A 23,785-nucleotide genomic window follows, 5' to 3' on the forward strand; every position below is an offset into this window, starting at 1 on the left:
TTTGTTACACGTTCATCGGGTAGAATTTGAGCAACTAAATCAGGAAATAGGTAAGATCTCAATAGAAGACATAAAGACATTACTATACAAAGCTTCTTGCTGCGGTCTTAGCTCACAACTACTCACTCGATTTTCTCAAGCCTGTCTCGGGACGGGCAAGACGAGACGAGACCGGAACCCTCATTTGACAAGACGAGACAAGACTGGGCCTTAGTCTCGTCTCGAACGGTGTCGTGGAGAACACTAGTAAAGCTCCGAAGAGAGCTGATGATAGCTATTGAAAAGATAAGCCCACAGGCGCGGGTCATCTCACTGATCCATGCACCCATCGTCATCATCTCCGTAGGGTTCATGGCGCAGGACGAGCTCTTTTCGATTCGGCCAACTGAAGCGAGGAATGTCGATAAGAGGAAACATCTTCCGGCTAAAGCATGTTGATCCTTTGCTTTTGTTTCCAGGAACACGGATGGATCTGAAACTGCCCATCAGATCTGGTCACATCACCTTCTTTCCCGTTATATGTCTGCTCACGTCTCGTGAGAGTTTTTCCGTGTCGGATTATCTCGAACGTACGACGGGCCGATTTCTCCCATCGCCCTGGATGTACCTTGCGTTGTAGCTTTCGATAAGCCTTGAGCTCATGTTGTAGCAAGCAATGGTGTGAGGATCTGATACCTGAGGCTTTTCTTTACAGTCGGGGATGGGATCCCTGCTGAATAGATATCGGAACAACAGACTGGATGAGGAGTGTTTGATGCACCGTCATATCTGGTGACTCTGTGAATAAGTTTCATATAGAAGATACTGCAGTGAAGAGTCTCAGGAGAGATTCCCGGCATTGCCGAAAGTCTCGAGACCTCTCACATGTGGAGTAGTCATCTTTCGGGCCGTTCTCGGGCAAATGCTCGCGGCCGGCACGGGTTGCAGGGATTGTCTCGGGAAGTTTTATTTCCGGTAGATCTAAAGTACTCTACGTGCCTGCTCTAGATTTCAAAGTTGACCTGGAAATTTCAGAAGTACCTACATGAACTAGGCGCCTTCACCCAGAAGCACAGTTTCCAAGAAGGCAACACATAGCCCTCTCTGTTGAGCCATGGGTCCCGCGTGGATATGGCACCACTTTTCTTCGGATGGTCCCGGTCCTTGCTGATGTTTATGGTGGATTGCAAACTCAATTTGATTGGCTACCAGTTATTTTTGCTTGCATGATTCCAATTTTGGAACATTACGGAACCAGACTCGTGGGTTGAGCTCGTGTTATAGTTGACTGCTAGTCTTTATTCAAGCACTTTGAGACGAAAGATCAGTTGTTTTTCTTTATGGGACGATGATTATCATGCCGTGAGCATCTGCCTTCAGTTCTTGGAGAAATCTTTTCTTCTTTCTTTTTTCTTTACAGGCAACGACGCCGTAGATTGAGTAGGGGCTTGGTTAATCCCTATTGATTTTCCGTTGCTAAAGGTTAAACCGCGCAATTGCAGCGGACAGACGGATGATCGTTAAGGTAGGAATGTGCACGGCTGTTACAAAGAGATTTGTGCTACGCAATGTTTAATGTACTCTATTCAGTGACAGATCGAAATCTCGATCACCCACCAAAAGAGACGCTTCTGTGTGGCAACTTGCAGTGTTCATGTACAAAACGTACGTTGATGTTGATACCCTTCGGAGTTGTGTTGCGTCCCCTACACAGACTCTGGAGGGGCGTCCACTCAACCGCAAGTGGATGAATACCTCGCCAGCTTCAAAAGCTTGATCTGACCCCTGGAACACCCCTGGAGCTTCCCTTCATGTGCCAGAGAAGTGAACTATGCCAAATGCAGAGTAGAGAACAAGTAGAGAAAACAGCTGTTTTTCAATTAGTGAGGATTCCAGGTCGTGCAGTTCTATGTGCAGAAAACGCCCATCTTGGGCCAACCCAGCCTCTCGGGCATCCACGGAGAACAACATTATCGGGTATCCGGGTAGGCCGTTTGACATGCGGCGTTATGTAGTGCAACCGTTACCTGTTGACGTCATTGCGTCATTGCGTTCTGCCGGCGGTGGTGGGATGTTATCGATACCTCCACTCGCAGAGTGGACGAAATGGGTTATGAAACCCGTGTGACTGAAATCTATTTGAACTTTCGTTTTTCCTCCAGTGTTTACTTTCTCAGAATCAGTATCTCATCCATTCAATTGAGACTTCAACTTTGTTCCTTCTCATCAAACTCTTTACCCGATATCATCAAACAAATCATCAGATAAATATGTCTGAACAAATTAGTATTGGACTCTACCTCTTCAAGAGGCTTCACGAACTTGGTGTTCGCGGTGTCCATGGTGTTCCCGTAGGCTATCCTCTGATCATTAATGTGGAATTTCTCTTGACAATTGTGATTCTAATTGGGAATATCTAGGGTGATTTCAATCTTGCTGCGTTAGATCTTCTCCCAGATGCTGGCCTGTACTGGGTTGGAAACTGTAACGAACTCAATGCCGGTAAGCTTTCGTTCATACTCAATTGATAAACAATTATTGGTACTCACACTTTCTCTAGCATATGCCGCCGATGGTTACGCCAGAATTAAGGGTATCTCTGCTTTGGTCACTACATTCGGTGTTGGTACGTAGTTGAAACTCCCACTAATAACCGAAAAGAGGATTGTACTAATTTCTGCAATAGGTGAATTGTCTGCTCTTGCGGGTGTAAGCATATAGCTCAATTTCGTAATCAGCACAGCCACCTCAGTCTAACATTTTCGATCTATAGGTTGCCGGAGCTTACAGTGAACACGTCCCCATCGTGCATCTCGTCGGTGTCCCCCACACTGCTTCCCAGAAGGGAGGTCTTCTTCTTCACCACACCCTCGGGAATGGAGATTTCCGTGTCTTTGAGAAGATGTCCGAGAACATCTCGGTAACACAGACACTGCTCGATGACCACTCCAAGGCCGCCGATGAAATCGACCGTGTATTGAGTGCCTGCTGGGTGAAAGCCCGCCCCGTCTACATCGGTCTCCCCACAGATATGGTCTTCAAGACCGTCGATGCGTCACGTCTTGAGACCCCACTGGACCTTTCAATTCCACCGAACAACGAAGAGACAGAAGATGCGGTAGTTTCCGAGATTTGCGGGCTCATTTACAAGTCAAAGAACACAATCATCTTGGCTGATGCTTGTGCCATTCGTCATCGTGTTCTTGACGAGCTCCATGAGCTTATTGAGAAAACGGAATTGCCGGCCTTCGTGTCACCAATGGGTAAGGGCGCTATCAACGAAGAGAGCAGCTCTTTTGGTGGTGTGTATGTTGGCGATGCTAGTAGGGACGACGTGAGACAGCGAGTGGATGATGCGGAGCTCATCCTTTATGTTGGTGGCTTACAGAGTGATTTCAATTCCGGAGGATTCACTTACCATGTTGCGAAGAAGAACACAGTCGAGTTCCACAGTGATCACATGAAGGTATGTTTTTACTCTTTTTTTTTTCTTTTTCATTGGAACTCGGAAATCTGATCGAGTGATATCGGGTAGATCCGCTACTCCGAGTTCCCAGGAATCCAAATGAAATCGGTCTTCCGAAAACTCCTCGACACACTCGACTACTCCAAGATCCAGAAACACGCCACTGCCGAGATTTCAAATACAATTCCCAGAAGAGAGCGAGAGTCAATTTCCAGCGAGATTAACCACGCCTACTTCTGGCCCAGAGTTGGACAGTGGTTGAACCCGGGAGATGTTGTAATTACTGAAACCGGTACCTCCAACTTTGGTATTCTTGAGACTAGATTTCCAAAGGATGTCACGGCAATTTCACAGGTTCTTTGGGGATCAATTGGATTCTCTGTTGGTGCCCTGCAAGGAGCGGCGTTGGCATGCAAGGAGATGTCCCCGGAAAGGAGAGTGATCTTGTTTGTAGGAGATGGATCTCTACAATTGACGGTACAAGAGATCAGTACCATGATCAGACATGGACTGAAGCCCATCATCTTTGTCCTGAATAACAAAGGGTAAGATGGATTCCCTTCAACCTAATAGGAATAAAAAATCTAACCTAATTAATAGATACACCATTGAACGTATTATTCACGGAATGAAGGCAATCTACAATGATATCCAGCCATGGAACCATCAAGAGATTCTGCACTTGTTCGGTGCCGACCCTGAACATTCAGATTCATACCAAGTCAAGAACAAGACTGAGCTTGAGAACCTATTCAGGAACGAGAAGTTCTGTAGTGCGCCGCATATCCAGGTAAATTAACTCCCTGAATATATAATTTGTATAGATGGAATTCACTAACAACCTTACTTTAGCTCGTCGAGGTTTTCATGCCCTGGCAAGATGCACCAAGAGCGCTGCTTAAGATTGGTCAAGCCACAGCAGCATTGAACGCTAAGGCGTAAACGCCTATAATACCAAGGAGAACCGAATTTGCCCTATTTTCAAGTCCAATTTTACTATTTCATTTTGTCAATTCTCATTTGTTATATCCTTGTCATTTCTTTCTTCTTTGTCCTCACCTCTCATCACTCACGTTTCTGGTATGATCGACGATTGTGGTTTTTATGCTTTTGCACTATAACTCATTGGCATATGTGTTATTTCTCTACTTTCAGTATGTAATAGAGATTTCAGTATGGCTTGTCCCAATACACTTTGACGCTTTTGAAGAATGCCTTTGTCCCTTGAAATTTACTTACCCCGTCGTAAGTTATAAGTTACGCGTATGATAGTGCCAATGTGAGACAAAGACCTCCATAGCCGCCACAGGATGATATTGACAACCGTTGCCATAGCTTCTAATGAACTGAACCCTTCGCCATACCGCAATCCAAATCAAGGCATCTCTCATATGATCATCCTGTCATTAATTTTCCCCCTTTCGGGCCGTCAAGCTCGATTAACATTTTTTACCGACTTCGTGTAACTTCCTACTATTCCCTAGTGTGCAATGATCAAACGACCTACAATCTTCCCCACTCTCCTTCCCCCCCGGCCCCATACTTAACAAATAATTACCCCGAGACTACCGGGACCGGAAAAGACCCTTTTCCCCCGGCTATTCCTTCCATCCCGAAGCTTTAAGACCTCGACCGTTATTTCGGTGATACCATCCAGGGCCTAGGAATACAATATAGCCGAGATTCTTCTTCTTCTGCTTCTTCTTCTTTGCTTGCACCTAAAGTGCCGACCGACCCCGTAATGTAACCACTATCTCGGGACTGTTGCTGGCTTTATACATACATATGTATAGTACAGTCGCACCTCGCTATGCCGGATGCCAAGAACCAGACAATTTCCATACGGGATAGCAAATATTCACGAGAAATCCGGGATAGGAAGTTGGTTTTGCAGTAAGAGAATTAAAATCCCTGGGCATTTCGTACGGGACAGCAAGGGATCCGGGATATTGAGATCCGGCATAGTGAGGTGCGACTGTAATATGATGATGGGGGCCGCCTGGCCATGGGGGTGCTTTACGTGGGGGTGTTTTACGTGCAGAACCGCTGTTATCGCGATTATTAGAGTAGAGGTGCAAATTGATGAACCTAGTCCAGGGAGGTAGGAAAGTACATATAGTTATGTATGGACAGAAAGCTGCATGGATAGGATTTCGGATCCGGGGATGATGGGTACAGTACTGTATCTAGATACATATACGTACTCACGACTTCACTCCTCCTCTTCCTCCTGAAAAAAAGAAGAAAAAATAATAATCACCAGCTACCCCCCGCCGTCATGCATTGTCTGTATTCAGATAGACAGATGCAACTCGCTCTCGGAGCAAATACAGGGATATTGATACATAACGTTTTTGACCTGGTACCGTGTCAGACTGGGAATCAGGTCATTACCATACAAATTTGGTTGTATTTATTGCCGAGCCTTTTCGCCTCCAAAATTCAAGTCAAGATTTTGGTGCTGTTGCCATACGACACGATTCTAGGTCTGACACGGTACTCGGTCAAAAACGTTAGCTGTGGATGGGTGCTCTGCTTTGAGTAGAGAGTTAATCATATCATGGAAGCCTTTATTGATGTGCTCTTGTCATTCTCATCCTTGCATCTGTATACGCGTACGGTAGAGCACCGTCTCGAGAGCCCAATAAAAACACGTGTCGTCTATCGAGCCAATCTTCAAAAACCACGATGCCCAATTCCCTATGTAGATATTTACACCCTTTGTCATCCCCTGTACCTAGTCCCGCACGATCCAAGCCAATCATGTGTGGAATGTATGTTGCTTTGAGCGTGTATTTTATAAGTTGATAGTATAATATCATCCGCAGTACCCTCAACCAATGTGCCCCAGCCTAGATTTAATGGACGCAGCAAAAGAAAACTCCCAGCCCAATTCGATAGAGATACAGAAACCCGAGACATATAGAAAAAGAGAAAGACCCTCAAGTATTGCGCATATAAAACCCATATAGACATCATGCAGCATATCAGGGGAAGACAATAAAAACAACAGAAAACCAACCCTAAAGTATAATAGAACATAGGTTTAAATACGCCCAAGAAAGCGATATTGTCCCGGGGGGAAAAATCCCCCAGATACTGAAAGAAAAAAAAGACCGCGACAAATTCGATGATGCTCAAACCGAGCTGGAACCTCCTATCCCTTCATCATCTGCAAATGAACCATCATCATCATCGTCATCATCTTGTTCTTGTTCTTCATGCAAATCTCCTCCATCCCAGTTATTGTCCTGGACAGACGTCGAGCCGCCAGTGTAATGAATCCCACCTGCTGCACCCGGGCCCGGGGCGTCATCTCCAGAGTCATCCTCATCTTCGGAATCTTCTCCATCCTCTTCATTATCTGTCTCTGCATTACTTCCTAACAATTGAGCCACAAAATGCCCACAACAACCGACTTCATCCAAGGATGTGACAATTTCCCTGGATAATAAGCGTTCCTCTGCAGCGGGAGTCCAAACATCCATCAATTCATCCACATCCAACCTAGCCACCTTCGAAGGGATATCTAGACTCGGGCCCCGTCCAGGCAAACTGCGGGGAACTGATTTGCTAGCTCCAGTTGCTGAGAAGCTCTCGATATGGTTATTAATGGGTATACCGTGTTGCGTTTTGTCCGAATCCAGCTTCTTGAGGTATTTCTCAAGAGCCTTGCGTCTATTACTGTAACCCTTAATCCTATAGAGTTCCCACACCTCACGGATACCGCCAAGGACAAGAACTTTAGCAAAAGCCTCGTTAGTGGGTCGTTGAGAACTCCAACGGCTAATTGTACGGAGACCAAAGGGCATCCTAGATGGGCTGAGTCGACGAATAAGCATATGTAGGAGTAGATGATACATCTGATGAACTTGAAGGAGACGATCATCAGGGTAGATTTTTAAGATTTCCGACTGAAGGGCCATATTCTTCTCATGCGAGAGAGGACTGAGAATTGTTGACGATCTTTCAGCGGCATTCAAATCACCCTCCAATAGATGCTCCAGTTTGCGCTCCCTATAAGTTTCCAAAAAATGGAAAAGCGCAAATATCAGAGGCGAAGTGCCAATCCGTAATTGACTAATGACATAATCGTTGGCTTCTTTCGTCATAGCCCTTTGATGTCTGCCTCCCATCATCTCCTTAACAATCTGGTTTGCTAGCACCAGCGCCAACTGAGTCGATACCCTCTGTTTATATGCCAAGTCGGTAAGATAGCTTATAGTAGGCGTATTATTTGCCGGAGGAGGATAAAGTTCGATGATATGTTTAGGCACCCACATGTTGATGTGATGCCTAACAATGTGGCTTTCGTGCTGGATGGTAAGGTTTCTGAATTTTTTTGATGTTTGGCGAAGGCTGAGCAAATCGAAGAAAAACAGCATGTTCACTATGCTCAACTGTAATTCAACGGGCAGCGAGAAAAATCTATCTCCCAATGTAGGACTATATCAGAAAAATGTCAGCAGACTGTGTGATGAGTAGCGATATTGACGTAAAATCTAACCTTTTGACTACCTCATCCTGAACCCCAGCTAATTTCTCCTGCTGTTTAGAACGCACGAAGCACAACGCTCGGCGAGCACGTCCGTTAAAGAAAGTTTCGAATACCTTCCTCTGAGGAGATTCTTGTCGATTTGATGGCTTTGATTTTCCCGTCGCTATTGTTTTTTGCTGTTGACGCGACTCCATTACATGTTGAAATTTTGATCTGATAGCCTTTTTGGCTCTGTCGATATTAGACTCAGTCGAAATGGTTGTCATGTTTTTTTTGTTTTTTTTTTCGATGGTCAAAGGGTGGTGGTGTAGGGATGATAATAGCGGGCTTTAAGTGAGGGCTGGCGGAACCATGAACTCTTTTGTAGGTACTGGGCGTCCAAATACCAAGAAAGCTGCTGGCCTTGTTCTATAAATGAACCAATCCCACGACCGTTGGGTGAGGTGACCGACGTGGGATAAAGTCCGGACGTGGGGAGCGAAATGAAAGATCCGGACACGAGCCTTAAGGGAAAGAACTAAAAGGGCCGTGAGGCGGCTCGGTGTTGGAATTAAACGAGGATTGGGACCCAAGACAGCTCGCAGATCTCCATACACGATCTACGGGTGACAAGTTTTGGGCGAATTGGATCTCCGAGGTGCGGGGGGTATGGTTAGGCAAGCGGGGGTCAACAAGGTGGGATATTTCGATAGGGCAGTACTCAGGTAGGTGCAAAATCGATTACCTTGTTGGTGATTCTGATGATGGGACTTGTTGACTGCGAGAAGTTGCGTGCAAGCTAGGGCTTTTAAGAGAGGTGCGGGTGAAAGGACCTTTAAGAACCAGGGGGAGGTTCAGGGGAGCCACGCGAGCTATGGAGAAATTGTTTTGTGGGTACAATCGAAGACCCTTCCTTACGGGGCCCTTGCTTTTCTCCAGAGCTCTTATTCTATGCCTCTACATACTTACAAAGTTACATACTAAGTATTTCTTCTCTTCACCAATCAGCCATTCAATTGTTGCAATCGTTGCTTCGTCCAATGTGCATACCCCTGCTAGTATGGTTGCTCACACACCTACTCTACCAGTGTCTATCGCGTCGCTCTGCTCCTTGAGGCCTTCGGCCCCCTCCCTCATTCGGAGTCATTCCGTTCGGGGGGTCCCCCTTTCAACATAATAATACTACATGTATGAAAGGAAGAAAATACATAATGAAAAATAAATATTACAAATAAATTAGTAATATACATTGACGCTCCGCTCCTATTAAACCTGATGCGCTTCGCTTGTCCCCCTTCTTCGCCTGCGGCTCAGAGTATCCCCCCCTTGCCTGACTAAGCTAATATATACTACGATATAGTCTTTTCGCGCTCGGTTGAACCCTGACCCTGACTCTGACCTCTGCATAGCAACCAGCGCATCCCACCAAAAATCAATGATACTGGATTAAAAAGACCATATAATTAAATAATAAATCTAATTAAATAACCACGCTGCAAAATCAATGATACTCAATGATACTGACGGAACTCTGTATCTGCAGTGCACATAATAAAATTTAAAAAAGCCTATATAATTAAAAAATATATCTAATTAAATAATCTAACATGAAGCCGTGGAGGAGGGTGAGAGCGGTTAAGAAAGGGGGGTATAGGGCAGTTATGGAGGAGGAGGTGATGTAACAGCAGCTATATATTTCGGCTAGGTGATAAATTGGAACGAGATGAGGAGGTATTGTGTAGTGGGACTAAGATTTGTAATGGGGATTTCTGTTATGTTCTTTCAGTTTCTGTTACGCGGAGGTATTAGTCATTATCGGACTATGGTTGGATATATATGGAGGCGTTGTCTCGTGCTTTTACCTGTTTTCTCTCTTTCCTTCTTTCTTTACGCAACCTCTTGTAACGGCAGCTATGTATTTCGGTTAGGTGATAAACTGGAAGGAGAAGCGGAAGTATTGTTTAGTGGGGTTAGGATTTATAATTGGGATTTCTGTTATGTTCTTTTAGTTTCTGTTACTTCAGGATATTAGTCATCATTGGACTATGGTTGGATATATAAGGAGGCGTTGTCTTGTTTCTTTATTCGTTTTCTTTCTTTCCTTCTTTCTTTACGCAAACTCTGTATTTATTCCACAAATATTACTTTTGTTCTACGCTACCTCATAGGGCTCATCTTGGATTTCTGATCATGATTAAACCATCCCATAGTCCATAGTCACGAACATCTTCTACTACGTTCTCGCCTCGGTTGTATTCCTTGTCACTATAGTTTCTCGTCCATATACCCACGTTATACCTCTGTATTCTACTCCACGAATATTATTCTTGTTCTACGCTACGTCATAGGGTTCAGTTTGGCTGTCAGATCAAATGGTGCTGCCCCATAGTCCATAGTTATGAATATTTTCTACTACTTTCTTGCCTCGTTTGTATTCCTTGTCATCATAGTTCCTTGCCCATAGACCTATGTTATAGTCCCTACTGTTACTGATGGACCTGAATAATAAGAGAATACAGAAAATCACCGGGTATTCAGAGCTTTACTCTGACCAGGCTTTTAGTCACTGACGAGCTATCGACTCGTCTGTCATTGCTCCTATGAATAGATCTCCTTCCTATCGCACAGTATATAATTACTCTAACTGTTTGGGGAAATGCCAATGCTAAGCGATAATTCTGTAGCTTTTAAACTTTTAATATTGTAAACCGGATTCCGCTCGCTGAGTGACTGATGATGCCACTAAGACGAGGCAGAACCCTACCTATTTATACATATTGGAACCTATACCAAGGCCCGCTTTCTAATACTAATGAGATAACGATAATAGAATAAGATAATCAACCCGAAGATAACCCCAGTAGAAAAGCGCCCCCCGCATAGTTCCGTTCCTCCATTCTAATTCTGACACGTAACCATAAACCCTGCAATTGCCAGTAACCGAGCTGTATCATGCTATTGTCCTAGAGCTACTTCCTTAAGTAGAATGGCCTGCAGCCATAAGCCCCGCTTCTATTCCGTTCCGAGTGAGACACCCAATAGTAAGCGTGCCCTCACAACAGCCTAATACTAGTGTGGTTGCACCCGGTGCCCCCACACCCCTCGGTACCTTTCTATGCTTGTTCCCTCGTTACCCCACCGTACTCGCATCACAACCCATCACTCGTATTATTGTAACGGCAGCTAGGCGGGTTGGCTATGTGAGTTGTCTGGGTATAAGGGAGAAGGATTATGCAGTGTGGTTGGGTTTAGCGAAGCGGGTTTCTATTATGTTCTTTCTGTTTCTGTTACGCGAGGGTATGAGTCAGCATTGAGATAGGGTATGGATATATAAGGGGGGCGTTGTCTTGTGATTTCTTGTTTCTCTTTCTTCTCCTTTTCTCTTTATGCAACCTCTGTACTTTACAGTCACGAATACTATTTGGTTCGCGCTACGTCATAGGGTTTACCCGGTATACTAGACCAGGTACAACCATCCATAGTCCATAGTCCACAGTCCCCGTTCTTGCCTTAGGTGTACCCTTCGGCCCCATAGTCCATAGTCCACGTTCCCGCCTTGGTAGCATACCTCGGCCCCATAGTCCATAGTCCACGAACCTCCCTACGTCCACTTCTTCGCCTCGGTTGTATTCCTTGGCTTTATAGTTCCTACGCCCATAGTCCCCGTTACAATTATCCTTGTTCCTTGACTTAGGAGCAGTGTTCGTGTTTCCTGTAACACTAACAGCTGGTAGCTAACTACACTGCTGGTTGCTGCAAATCACTGTGCAACTGGCTTTCAACAATAAATCTCAACATGTAATCAGGCCTTGTGTATACTCATACACCAGACATTTGAAATGGCTCCATTACACGAAAGTCCCCATAATTGTAAAGAGAAGTAGAAGGGGAGGTGAAAGGGGGCTGAAGGCCAATTGAAAGCCTCTCTCAATTCTTGAATAGTTGATACCTATAATCCAATATGCTACTCGCGATGGCGAGTTGGGCCACTACTAGTGTATACCTTCATCTGTTCCTAAGAATGACTGCCTATTAGTTTGGAAACGGCTTCATTATGAACCAAAATCTGTCGGCGATTATTTAAAGAACTACTCGATTGAAGATTTTTGCGTGATGAGTGGAGACAATTTTACACCAGCGATCGCCGCTTCCAGCTGTGCAGTGAATTTTATTTGATGAGCTATAGATTGCCACAAGTTATGAATACAGTCGAAGAAATATACTATATATTGAATTATTAGTAGTAGCCCAACTTGCGACCCTGTAGTCTCCTACCACTTCCACCTCCATATAGTATTTGACCAACTCCAATAGTTAATTAATTTAGCCCTTAGTAATCTCAACTCATAGCTAGCTCCTATTGTTGGCTATAGCCAGCTCTCAGAATTGTCAGCTCCCACAATTGACAGATCCTATAATTGCCAGCTACAATAATTAACAATGGTCAGCTTCTGTAGTGGACCGTTGCAAGACCCCAAATGTAAAGTTGACTATAGCTAGCCCTGCAAATGTCCAACTCCGGTAGTGATACAATTCTTTCATTTAGTAATGAGGTATCTCGACTCATGCCACTTCCACTTAGCCACCTCTAATGCCATCTTCAATCCCAATCTGTAGATGTATATCTCCCATGGCCAATTTCAATGCCATCTCAAATTAATGCCAGCTACAGTTAATGGCACCTCCAATATTGCCATCCTGTTAATGCCATGATCAGTCTCACTGCTCGCTCCCATTTTTTGCTGGGGTGAGTCAGTTGCTACGCAGTTTGTGCTTACTAAACCACTCCCTGTCGCTGTCGACCAATCAGAGTGCAAGGCCCTACGAAAAATCGTTAATCCAGTACATAATAGACTCGCGCGGCCGAGTTTCGACTTAATCACATGACCTATGAGCAACACAAAAACCTGTTAAATAGCGTCACGTGAGTAAGTCGAAACTCGGCCGCGCGAGTAGATGGCTTTTCTGAACTCCTTACAGTCTGATTGGTCGACAGCGACAGCATTGGTGGCATTGGAGGTGGCTAAGTGGAGGTGGCATGAGTCGAGATATATATATCTTATTATCGAGATACCTCATTACTAAATGAAAGAACTGGATCACTACCGGAGGAGGTGGACATTTGCGGGAGCTGGCTATGGCCAACTGTGGGATCTGGCCATGAGACGGCTAAGCATAAGGGCAAAATTATTTAACTACTGGAGGTGGCCAACTACTACACGGAGATGGAAGAGATTCTAAGGTGGGAGGATGAGAAGTACTACATGTAGGTGGAAGCAAAAGCAAGACTTCGCGGTCGCGAGGTGGTCCTGCTAGTAAACACCCGTACTACAACTTAGGGTTTGCTGTCACCTCCCACTCACCACCGAAGTACAACTTCACCCGGCGCTTTGGATAGTCCTCCACCTTAAAAACGTTTTGTCCAGAGCAAAAGTCCGTGCCAAGAAGGTTGATGTCGCTAAAGTGAGAATCCAGCGGGGATTGGAGAACGAAATGAGGATGTCCACCGATCATGACTCCAGCCGCGTCCCCAATACCGAGCAGTTTACTTGTCGGGACTAGTTAGGATCCTTCTACAAAACAAATGATTCGTCATTTAGGCACTCGCCTGAGCCGAAAGATGCGTCAACGGGGCACCGCTGCCCAAGATGAAAAAAACCCAACGAGCCTCGCCTTTATGACCAAGAAATGGAACTATCACTCTAAACTTCGATCCATGGATATAGCCATTACCCACTTCAACCACCTCTTCAGCCTGAGCGTCTGTCGCCTTCGAAAGGTAAGGGATGCCCAATTCTTCGGCAATTGTCGTTTCCAATGTTTCGTGCTTGATATCCGTGATCAAGACATCATAATCACTTGGATCTCTGCCAATGTCGTGGATGTCGATAAATTCGCCGCGCTCTTTAGCCTCTTGCTGGCGCTTGCGGGTGAAATAGGCCTGCGGATCGACGTTTGAAGAGAAGCGTCGAAAGATTGTATCGTAACTCGGGGGCCCGGAGTACGGGACTTGCATGCTATGGACATGGCGTGATGCGGAGAGACGAAGACCGGGTCTGGGAACAGCCTTGAACGCTTGCCGGCTGAGGAGCCTGAACATGTTTGTGAGCGCTCTCCGGTAGAGTGGTGGTGTTGCTTAAGTACGCTTGTCGACCAAGAAATCCCGTCACCGTAGGTAATATGTGCTGTCTCCGTCTGTCATGTCGTGAGGTTGAAGGACTTCGTCCCTTCTCACCCACAGAGCGGGGGGGGAACCCACCCTTCTTATACTTACTTAGCTTGTTTTACGTGCAGGTGTAGCCTGCTTGGCAATGTTCCGGAACATTTTGGCACGTGCCGTTCCGGGCTGATCCCTGCACCTGGAACGTTTGTGAAATACTTCGACCGTTCCGCGTTCCAGCAGATTAAGACAGAATCTTACCTTTTGCTTCGCAAAGGTCTTAATCTGCGTTTTCCGCCACAAGTGGCTCTCGTCGCTCTAGCTCCCCACAGGCCTACCGGCCTCTGCCGCGCTCGCTCCGCTCACTTGAGGCTACGCCCCTTCCCTACGGCCTCCGGCCTTCGGGGGTCCCCATTCAATCATAATAATGATATGAATAGGGAAAAAAATAATAATCTTCTCGATTTTCTAAAAACTGACTAAACAAACAAAAAAATAAAATATCCCTCCACTAGTTCCTCCACTCGTATTCCCCCCTTGTCGCCTGCTCGCAGAACTACAGCTTAGACTCTTCCACCACCTTCCACTTTCCACCGATGTATAACTTTGCTCGGCGATTTTTGAAATCATTCCACTGGGAAACGTCATGCATGTTGCAAAAGTCCATGCCGATAATGTTAACTTCGGTAAAGTGTGAATTGTCTGGCGACCTGCAAACACCGTGAAGATGTCCAGCAATCTTGACAGGCGTCAGTCCGTAGTCACCATCCTTGATACCAAATAGGGCACTCGTCTGGAGTAGTTAGCGTTCATACGCTCTTTTCACAGGCAGGAGCATTTACCTGAGCTGAAAGGTATGTCAATGGTGAACCAGTATCAACGATGAAGAAGACCCAATGAGCCTTGCCCATTTCACAAGCGACAACTGCAGGAAATATCGTCCGGAGATTCCTACCGTATATAATACAATCACCGGCTTCAATTATCCTATTGGCATCTTCCTTAGTCGCCTCCAAATGGTACGCTATGCCCACTGCCTCTGCAATTTCATGTTGCAGTTTCCCGTGGTCAATATCAGTGATCAAGATATCAAAATCTTTCGGATCCACACCGCCGATATCATGGATATCAACGTATTCGCCACGCTCTTTAGCCTCTTGCTGACGCTTGCGAGCGAAAAAGGCTTGCGGATCGATCTGCGAAGAAGAGAACCGTCGAGCGATCGTATCGTAACTCGGAGGACCGCTGTACGGGAGCTGCACGCTATGGATCCGGCGTGAGGTGCCAGTAGAGAGACGAAAAACGGGTCTAGGAACAGCCTTGAACGCTTGCCGGCTGAGGAGCCTGAACATGTTTGTCGCCACGATTGTTGCTTCGTCTTATCGCCTTGTCCTCCATTCTAGGCTACGCCCCCAGATTACATAAATGAATGATTTGTAAGCAATCTAACTCCTTAAAAAATAAAAACTACCGTACAAACGCCCAGCCTAAGAAAATTTATTACAAAACCGCTTCAAACCCTCTCAATCTAGCCGCAACTTCCATCTCCAACCTTTCCCTCCCGTACGGTTCCTGGCTAATCGCCCCAATCATATCCTCTCCTGTGAAATCATGTTCGAAAATCGGTTCTCCTGCACCTCTCATATTTGCGAGCACCGACTGACAGAAATGCCACCTGAGAAGTTGGTCGGACACACGGTGCGGATTTGCAGGATCACGACAAACAGAATCGAGCGTTCTTCCGTCTATACCAAACACATCAAAACTGAACACAACGATCCTGTAGTTGTCCTTTGATGAGTCAGTGCAAATACCAAGTTGGAGACTGCCAGAACACTCACATTCGGGTTCACCGAAACGAGGTAGTTATCGAAATCACTGTGGATGCTGGCCTGAAGGAGAAAGCCATTCTGATGCGAGTTGATTTTCGTCACCCCAGGAGTGACATCCCTGACCCATTTCCCGTAATTATTCATTCCACCAACTTTCACTCTCAAGAGGAAAGATATGAGCCGCTTCAAAACCACTCCAGATATCGAATAGTGCCCTAATATTCACAACGCCCGACATGACACATCTCCCATCGCGAGAACGAATTCCATTACGAAAAGCATCTTCCCGCCCAGAGACGCTGTGTGTAATGAGGCGATGCACCCATGGCTCATCACTGAGCTCAATACGACCTGTTTTTAAAATTAGCAAGCGATTGAAACTCCCACTCAGCGAGCACCTACTGTCGCAATAAACATCATACTCTCCTGGTTGCAGCGGGTTGTTCGTTGTCGCGACGACATGGCCTGAAGTTGTTTCTTGAACGCGTAGAGGAGCCTCCGTGATGAGTAGGATCTCAATCATGTTGAGAAAATTCGTTTCCGTGACCGACCCATTCTGGATGAGTCCGCCCAATGCGACGCCGGGCTTTGAAGCATCGTAAAAGTGCACATTGCGGCCGAGAGAACGATCGATAGGCATTGAGTGAACTCCGTCTGTGCTGTCTCAGGCTCCGTCTATCTAATGGTTGAATCGACTTTGTCGCTTCTCAACCAAGTGCGGGGGATACTCCCCTACTTAGAGACAAAACGCGACCGTGGCCAAGCCTCACGCTACCCCTTGTTTTACCCCTGCGCCACATCTCTGTGCCTAACTTTCCGCCAAGGCTGAACTGCAGCGTTCCGCTCGGCAACTTCCGACCGGAACGTTCTCAAGAATACTGCGTATTTTCCCAGATTTACTTCCAGCGTTCCACGTTCCAGCAACTAAAGACAGAATCTTACCCTTTCCTTCGGAAGGGTCTTTAGTTGCTGAGGAACGCTTTGCTTCCGGAACACGACCTACGCCTCTGGCTGCGGTGTGGCGCTCGTTCCACTCCCTTATTAATCTCTAACCTTCGCTGCGCTACGATAGAGAGGCTACGCCCCCTCTTTCGCTGCGCTCAAGGGGTCCCTCAAATTCATAGTATAATACATGAATAATAAATTACATAACTCGCCCAGCCGAAGCAGTCACCTAATGTAGAGTACAAGCAAAAAAAAGTAACCCGTAGTAACACCGTCCTGCCGAAACACCGTATCCTATGCTATCCGTCCGTATTAACCATGGAAAAACAGAACAAAAAAAGAAATTCTATACAGCGCCGTCCTACATCATATCAATCAGTCGTCGATCTTTTCAAATGGGTGGACTCCACCACGCTTACCATGCCTTAGCAGCCTCCGAGTCTCTACTGCTTCTTCCAGGTCAAGTAGGAGTCGAGGCCGCCTTTCAAGAGAAAAGTAGCAAAACCACCGATAATGGCGTACAACAAACGGTCAATCTTGCCGTCCATCTTGTCGTATTTCTTATCCATCTTGGTGTCCATCTTATCGAACTTCGCATCCATCCTGTTGCCGAGGTCTTTGATCTCTGCTTTCATCTCTCTCTGGCCCACTCCGAGGTGACCGATCTCCAGTTTCGTAGTGGAGACATCCTAACAAGATATCAGCACGATATTTCGTATCCGAAAACTCCTCCGAGTGTACCTTTTCCAGTTGAGAAAAGCGATCCCAGGTAACGAACGGAGTAGAACCACCGGGCTGAAAGCCAGCTGTAGAGTGGGCTGGACCATCTGCACTGCTGGTGGAGTGACCATCGCTGTGATGACTATCATCGTCGGTGTTGCATCTCTGAGCCGCCCAGTTAGAGCAGTTTGTAAGCTATTAAAACTTCGAGCTCACTGGAGTAGTGCTGATCGCCCTGCGTGGATGATGGACTTGAAGACGGTAGTGGTGGACGCCCATAGGCTTGAACGCTTGCTTGCTGAGGAGCCTGAACATGATGGTCGGCTACTTTTCACTTCTCGTGAATTTAGCAAAAGTCAGTCTTCAATACTCTAGCCAGTTAGAGAGATAATGTGGCATTAAACAGACTCACCTTGTCGTTGGTCTTCGTGTGCTCCGCTCGCTGCTTCTCGAATGGTGGGGTTGAAGAAGCTCAACCAAGTGTGGGGGATACTCCCCTCCAGTCGATGTGGGAACCCCGTCTTCTTATTTGTGTCCCACGCGCCACATCCCTTACCCCTGTTCGCTCCACCTGTTCCGCCAAGCTTCACTTGCAGCGTTCCGCTCGGTAACCTCCGACCGGAACGTTCTCAAGAATACTGCGATTTCCTTCCACTCCATCTCGCACGTGCCATTCCGGACCATATCCCTGCATCGATCGTTCCGCGTTCCAGCAGATTAAAACAGAATCTTACCCCTTGATTCGCAGAGGTCTTAATCTACTCGGAACCCTTGCATTCACTATAGCGGCGCACCGCTATTCTCAACCCCCACAACAGTGTTGGCAGTGACTTTTCAAAGCACCACGACCTGTCTTCCCACTGACCCTATCACCGACCCGGGGTAGTAAACTCTCTATGACCCTATCATATGGGACACTACTAGCGCGCAAGCACTCTTGGTGGGAGTTTGGCATTAATTAGTCATCCCATATAATTTCAGAACTCTTGTCAGCACAAAACCTAACTAGTAAGGAGCCAAGCTTGACCGCCGGTGACCTATGAATGACCCCCTCCGACCTGGGTCCTAAAAAAACCTCTACGACCCCGACTGCCTCACAAGACTCACCTATCGCCTCACTCGGTTCGTTGAGGCTACGCCCCCTCCTTCGCTGCGCTCAGGGGTTCCCTCAAATGCGTAATAGAATGCATCAATAAAAATAAATTCAATTCAATGCATTACAAAGAAATTAGTAATGCTAGCTCGGTCAAGAACCCTAGTTAGTATACAAGTAAAAAAAGTCATTTATCGTTCGATGCGCCCGACCATTCTAAAGGCGGCACACCCTGATGCCAACCCCGGGAAAATGCAAAGTAAAGAAACACCAGTCGTTCTGGTCTCGAACCAGAGCCGAACGAGAAAACGAAAACCTCTAGCCAAACACCAAGGCCCTTAACCTCCACCGACAACAGCGTATCAAATCAAACTACTAAGCAAGCCGATGTACTTGATGAACCGTCGTTTACGATCGCCGACGTTGCCATCAACAGGCAAACCCAGCTGGCCGAGGAGGGCGTTGAGCTCGGGACCTATCACCGTATTCAGATTAAATGATTTTCCACCGAGATAGGGTGCTTACCAGTAAGTGCTCCGATATCAGCACCTGTTTCAGGGAATTCTTGAACGGGTTCATTGTTCAAGCCATATAAAACTTCAAGACGGGTGTCGGAACGATTGACGGAAGAATTGAGCAGCCTTGCAAAATTGTTGCGTTCCCTGGATCCCTTTAATATCGGTCACTGGATCCTTAAAAACTGAGAAGTAGACTTACGAGCGGGAGATCTCTTGACGGATTTGCTCCAGTTGCTGGCCTTGCTGCACCAGTTGCTGGCCTTGCTGCTGCATCGTTTGTTGCATTTCCTGGAGGGTTCGCTGTATCTGTAACAGTTGTCCCCCGAGGTTCACAGCAGGGAGGTTTGGCATCAATGCGAGTTGTTGGGCCGAAGCAGCTGCTGCATCCGAAAGAATCTGGAAGTTTGGTTGAGCCATTCCCCGGAAGTATGCTGAATCCGAAGTTGAATATGCGTCTCTTCGTGACTGACTCCGCTTGTTGATAAAGGTCGAGCACTCTCCGGCAGTCGTGGTGTTAAGTACGCTTGTCGACCAAGGAATCCCGTCACCGTAGATAATGTTTTCTTGGATGATCTGTCCTGCTAGGAGTATGCTGTTCTGTCTCCATCTATCGAGTCGTGAGGTTGAAGGACTTCGTCCCTTCCCACTTGCGCTGCTCTAATGTGCTTTGTAGCCTGCTTGGCAATGTTCCGGAACATTTTAGCACGTGCCGTTCCAGAGCATCCCTGCTTCCGGAATGTTCTGAATTCTGCGCCGCGAAACCTGTGAAATACCGCGAAAACTCGCCAACTTGATTATCCGTGCAGGGTTTGAATCTCCGGACAGGAGCTTGGCTCGCTGATCGTGCCCTTGATAGGAAAGAGCGAGTGAGGTCCCATGAGCGGCAGGTGGCGGTGGGTGTTCGTAGAGAACAGGTTCTATTCGTCATGAGCTACAAATTCCACAGTCTCGTTGTTATCCTCTTCTCTATCTACATCGTGTAAAGGTAAATCATTTATACAATCATGTCTCCAATCTCCAATCTGAATCTGTTCAAACCCTTTGATATCCAACTCATAGTCTTCACTCCCGTTGATATTTAGTGAAAGGCTCACCTTCCTAAAAACCCGTTTTACTAGATCATTTTTTTCAATACAGAACTCGTACCATGCATCTCCCACAGCCCAGGTTGTCACTATTCGCCTATCTCTAACTGTCCATTTTTCGAATTCTTCTGCATCCATACAATCAAAAATAGCTTGATCCATGTTTTCCCGTACCATATCCTTGAGTGGTTTATTGACTGAAATATCTAACGGCTGTACCAGACTGGTACAGCCCGCTGGTATCATGCTAGGAATTATTTGATTTTGGTGGAGAAATTCGAGAACAGCTGGTGTTTTATGAGAGCCGCACATATCGATCGCAAAGAGTGTAGGCCATCCTTCAAGAGCTGATAGAAGGTGCACTTCGATGTATTTGAGAAACAGAGCTTCGTTCATATATGCCTCCTCATTGAATTCAACTAAAATACCAGGGTGATAGCTGCTCACTTCTTTGGCATATGCTTGACCTTTGCCCCGGAAGATAATCATAGGCGGTACCTGATTTAACCCATCTGCAAAGATGCATAAAACTAAACTGGCCTGCCGTTTGTCCCATCCATTCCTGGTTTCTTTTACACATATCGTCGTTGACCCAACTTTATCGTATATACGTCTACTAAGATATTAAATGGTAAAGGAGTCTCATCGAGGTTACAGATATTACTGAGAAGAAACGGTCCGATCGATCGAGCTACAGTGGTATTCATCCAAGTACCAACTGGGTATTGTGAATTTCGTCGATTAAACCGAAGCCAGTTGACTACTAGCGTTCTGTAATCCTCCGGAATCTTTTGTGCCTTTTTTGTAATACACCGAAAACTGATCCTATAACGGCCTACAAATGCTTGAAACCAACTATTGGAAAAGCGGAAAATAAAGGGCGAGGAGTTGGGAAACAGCTCTCGGAATATATGAGTGGCATGAACTCTAAACCAGCCTCTACGGATAGGCTGACTCTTTTCTCTTCTGCCAAGAAAAAGGTTATATAAACGGCTTTCAAGTTCTGGCCATCTATATATTGAGGGAGCGGTACAGATAGTGTGAATATTGGATGACCTGCCATACTTTCCTATTTTTTCCCTATTGCGAACCCAGTAACTGATTGTTGTTTGAGGAATACCAAAGACTTCTGATGCTTCCTCTTGCGTAGGGTAGCGGAATGCTCTTAGTTTTATCTCACTAGGGATCTTATGGGTAAAAAGAAACACAAGAACCCGGAGTTTCTGTCGATGGCTATAGGATGGCCTGATGCGTCGAACATCTTGAGGATTAAGTTTCCGTTCCTTAACTGACTTTGGTTTTGGCCCTTTCCGTACCTTCGTGCTGGACTGACTGCCCTAGCTTGACCGACTGCCCTGGCTTGACTGGCTGCCCTAGCTCGACCGACTGCTCTGGTTCCCATTCTGTTCACTCTCCGTGAGGTCGCACAGTACTTCAGTAATCATAATGGATCGCAAAGTTGGTAGCACTAACACGCGCGCAAGGAACACTCGATGAACACCTGCTCAGCACCGCTCAGCAAATACTCGAAACCTTACGAACACCCACCGCTACCTGCCGCTCATGAGGCATCACTCGCTCTTTCCTGTCAAGGGCACGATTAGCGAGCCAAGCTCCTGTCCGGAGATTCAAACCCTGCACGGAGATAATCAAGTTGGCGAGTTTTCGCGGTACTTCGCGGGTAGGGGTAAGTGAGAAGATACCTGGCGGTGGAGGCGGTGCAAATGGCTGTGAGAACAGCGCCAAGACTTGTGCCTAATTTTTCGAATAATGTATTCAATACATTGTAGGCCCTCCTTTAGCATCAATCACGGCCTGTAACCTCTCTAGTATACTTTTGACTAATCTATCTAAAGTGTCCCCCGTAATACTATCCCAAACAACTTTAAGAGCATTTCTCATCAACTCTAAATCCTAAATCCTACCCCATGTCTCTCCTAGTTCAGATTCCATAATACTCCAAACCATCTCAATCAGATTTAAATCTAGCGATTGAGGTGGCCAATCTATCTTATCTACTTCATTCCTCTCCCGATAAGAATTAGAAAATCCTTTGTGATCAGGCACATTATCTTCTACTACACGTCCCCAACCATAAGTCTCACAACATTGATGCCAAAAAGGTATAAGATGAGGTTCTAAAACATAGTTTATGTACCTAGTAGAGTCCAGTGAGACGTTTGAAGGTACAAAAACTAGTTCTGACCTTGTTAACCTACAAAACGCACCCCAAACCATAATTCCTTTACGGCCTGATTTTTCTCTAGTATCCAAACAATCTGGATGACCTACTTTTTTTGAATTCCTAATAACGAGAAACCTATGGTGGAATCCGACTGTTGAAAACCATGATTCATCACACCAAAGCACCCAAACCCAGTCGTCATAGGTGCAATCTAGATGTTGTTGGCACCATTCTACATGGCGTATTGCATTGTATGGGCGTATGCCAAACTTCTGTCTAGGGATGTGTTTGTGATAGCCTATCGATGACAATGTACTCCGAATGAGGTCTCCAGAGCAACTGTAGCCCATATAGTCATGGATTTGATCCCATGAGAGACGTCGCGTAACCCGATTTTGCGTAACTAACTGAAGAAGCCGCTCTTTTTCTTGAAGGTCAAATAGTGGCAGGCGACCGGTACGCTTTCTGTCTGAAAGTGTACCATTAATCTTTACTCGGCGATAGATCCCTTGACACAATCTACAGTCCAATCCTAACTTATTTTGGTTTAGATTCAAATCCTATACCGGGAATAGAATAGTACTAGTACTTACCTCCCTATCAATAGCGGTCCATGACATCTGTGGTTTAGAATGGTCCCGTAGCGTAACTACCTGTAACCGCTGGTCCCTTGTAGTTTCCTTCCGCTTGCGTTCTGGCTCATCTTCCCGGGTAACCTTTTTCTTCATGGTTGACTGACCCTTACTGTGGATAACTTGAACTGTGATAGCCTGATCCACCCCGAAGAAAACTCTGATGCCAACCGAGTCTCGGCGGCCTTGGCAAGCCTCTTGCACCGCCTCCACAGCCAGGTGTCTTCTCACTTACCCCTACCCGCGAAGTACTTCGACCGTTCCGCGTTCCAGCAGATTACCTCTTGCTTCGCAGAGGTCTTAATCTGCTGGGAACGCTTGCGTTCTCCGCCACAAGTGCCTCACTGCCACGGCTCAGATAGGTTTGCTTTTTGAGGGGTATAAATGGGTATAATACTGTTCCACTCCGTTCACTCTTGGCGCTTTTTACATACAAAAACAGCAAATTTCAATCCCTTATAACTTCATAACCATGATAGATATCAAAAATCTGTCAAGACAATCTCTTCACCACTATTTCTAGCCTTTTTCTTGACAGATTTTTGATATCTATCATGATGGTGAAGTTATAAGGGATTGAAATTTTGTTACCTTTAAGATCGGGGGCACCAAACTTCGACCGTTCCGCGTTCCAGCAGATTAAGACAGAATCTTACCTCTTGCTTCGCAGAGGTCCCTAGCTTACAAATAAAA

At 46.1% G+C, this 23,785-nt stretch overlaps 8 protein-coding genes across 8 annotated transcripts; 1 reads left to right on the forward strand and 7 right to left on the reverse strand.

The window, feature by feature from the left end:
* Nucleotides 1-2,249: 2,249 nt before the first annotated feature.
* Nucleotides 2,250-4,387, forward strand: H6S33_012945 (uncharacterized protein; the record flags this gene model as incomplete). The annotated part of the gene is made up of 8 exons (XM_044844300.1): nt 2,250-2,330; nt 2,400-2,481; nt 2,540-2,605; nt 2,666-2,688; nt 2,753-3,445; nt 3,515-3,990; nt 4,046-4,235; nt 4,298-4,387. 8 exons carry the CDS (start codon nt 2,250-2,252, stop codon nt 4,385-4,387), a joined length of 1,701 nt encoding a protein of 566 aa, XP_044694654.1.
* Nucleotides 4,388-6,582: 2,195 nt separating this feature from the next.
* On the reverse strand, nt 6,583-8,209 carry H6S33_012946 (uncharacterized protein; the record flags this gene model as incomplete). Its single annotated transcript, XM_044844301.1, has 2 exons — nt 6,583-7,891; nt 7,953-8,209. The coding sequence occupies 2 exons, from the start codon at nt 8,207-8,209 to the stop codon at nt 6,583-6,585; spliced, it is 1,566 nt and encodes a 521-aa protein (XP_044694655.1).
* A 5,041-nt stretch (nt 8,210-13,250) lies between these two features.
* Nucleotides 13,251-14,022, reverse strand: H6S33_012947 (uncharacterized protein; the record flags this gene model as incomplete). Its single annotated transcript, XM_044844302.1, has 2 exons — nt 13,251-13,480; nt 13,656-14,022. 2 exons carry the CDS (start codon nt 14,020-14,022, stop codon nt 13,251-13,253), a joined length of 597 nt encoding a protein of 198 aa, XP_044694656.1.
* A 616-nt stretch (nt 14,023-14,638) lies between these two features.
* Nucleotides 14,639-15,434, reverse strand: H6S33_012948 (uncharacterized protein; the record flags this gene model as incomplete). The annotated part of the gene is made up of 2 exons (XM_044844303.1): nt 14,639-14,875; nt 14,925-15,434. The coding sequence occupies 2 exons, from the start codon at nt 15,432-15,434 to the stop codon at nt 14,639-14,641; spliced, it is 747 nt and encodes a 248-aa protein (XP_044694657.1).
* Nucleotides 15,435-15,582: 148 nt separating this feature from the next.
* On the reverse strand, nt 15,583-16,554 carry H6S33_012949 (uncharacterized protein; the record flags this gene model as incomplete). Its single annotated transcript, XM_044844305.1, has 4 exons — nt 15,583-15,873; nt 15,924-16,129; nt 16,188-16,265; nt 16,317-16,554. 4 exons carry the CDS (start codon nt 16,552-16,554, stop codon nt 15,583-15,585), a joined length of 813 nt encoding a protein of 270 aa, XP_044694658.1.
* A 748-nt stretch (nt 16,555-17,302) lies between these two features.
* On the reverse strand, nt 17,303-17,894 carry H6S33_012950 (uncharacterized protein; the record flags this gene model as incomplete). The annotated part of the gene is made up of 3 exons (XM_044844306.1): nt 17,303-17,548; nt 17,601-17,744; nt 17,796-17,894. 3 exons carry the CDS (start codon nt 17,892-17,894, stop codon nt 17,303-17,305), a joined length of 489 nt encoding a protein of 162 aa, XP_044694659.1.
* Nucleotides 17,895-19,034: 1,140 nt separating this feature from the next.
* On the reverse strand, nt 19,035-19,607 carry H6S33_012951 (uncharacterized protein; the record flags this gene model as incomplete). The annotated part of the gene is made up of 3 exons (XM_044844307.1): nt 19,035-19,147; nt 19,198-19,334; nt 19,390-19,607. 3 exons carry the CDS (start codon nt 19,605-19,607, stop codon nt 19,035-19,037), a joined length of 468 nt encoding a protein of 155 aa, XP_044694660.1.
* A 3,343-nt stretch (nt 19,608-22,950) lies between these two features.
* H6S33_012952 (uncharacterized protein) lies at nt 22,951-23,188 on the reverse strand (the record flags this gene model as incomplete). Its single annotated transcript, XM_044844308.1, has 2 exons — nt 22,951-22,992; nt 23,054-23,188. The coding sequence occupies 2 exons, from the start codon at nt 23,186-23,188 to the stop codon at nt 22,951-22,953; spliced, it is 177 nt and encodes a 58-aa protein (XP_044694661.1).
* Between the last annotated feature and the right edge of the window lie 597 nt (nt 23,189-23,785).

This window comes from Morchella sextelata, assembly GCF_020137385.1.
Source record: "Morchella sextelata strain SCLS chromosome Unknown scls_9, whole genome shotgun sequence".
Taxonomy (NCBI): domain Eukaryota; kingdom Fungi; phylum Ascomycota; class Pezizomycetes; order Pezizales; family Morchellaceae; genus Morchella; species Morchella sextelata.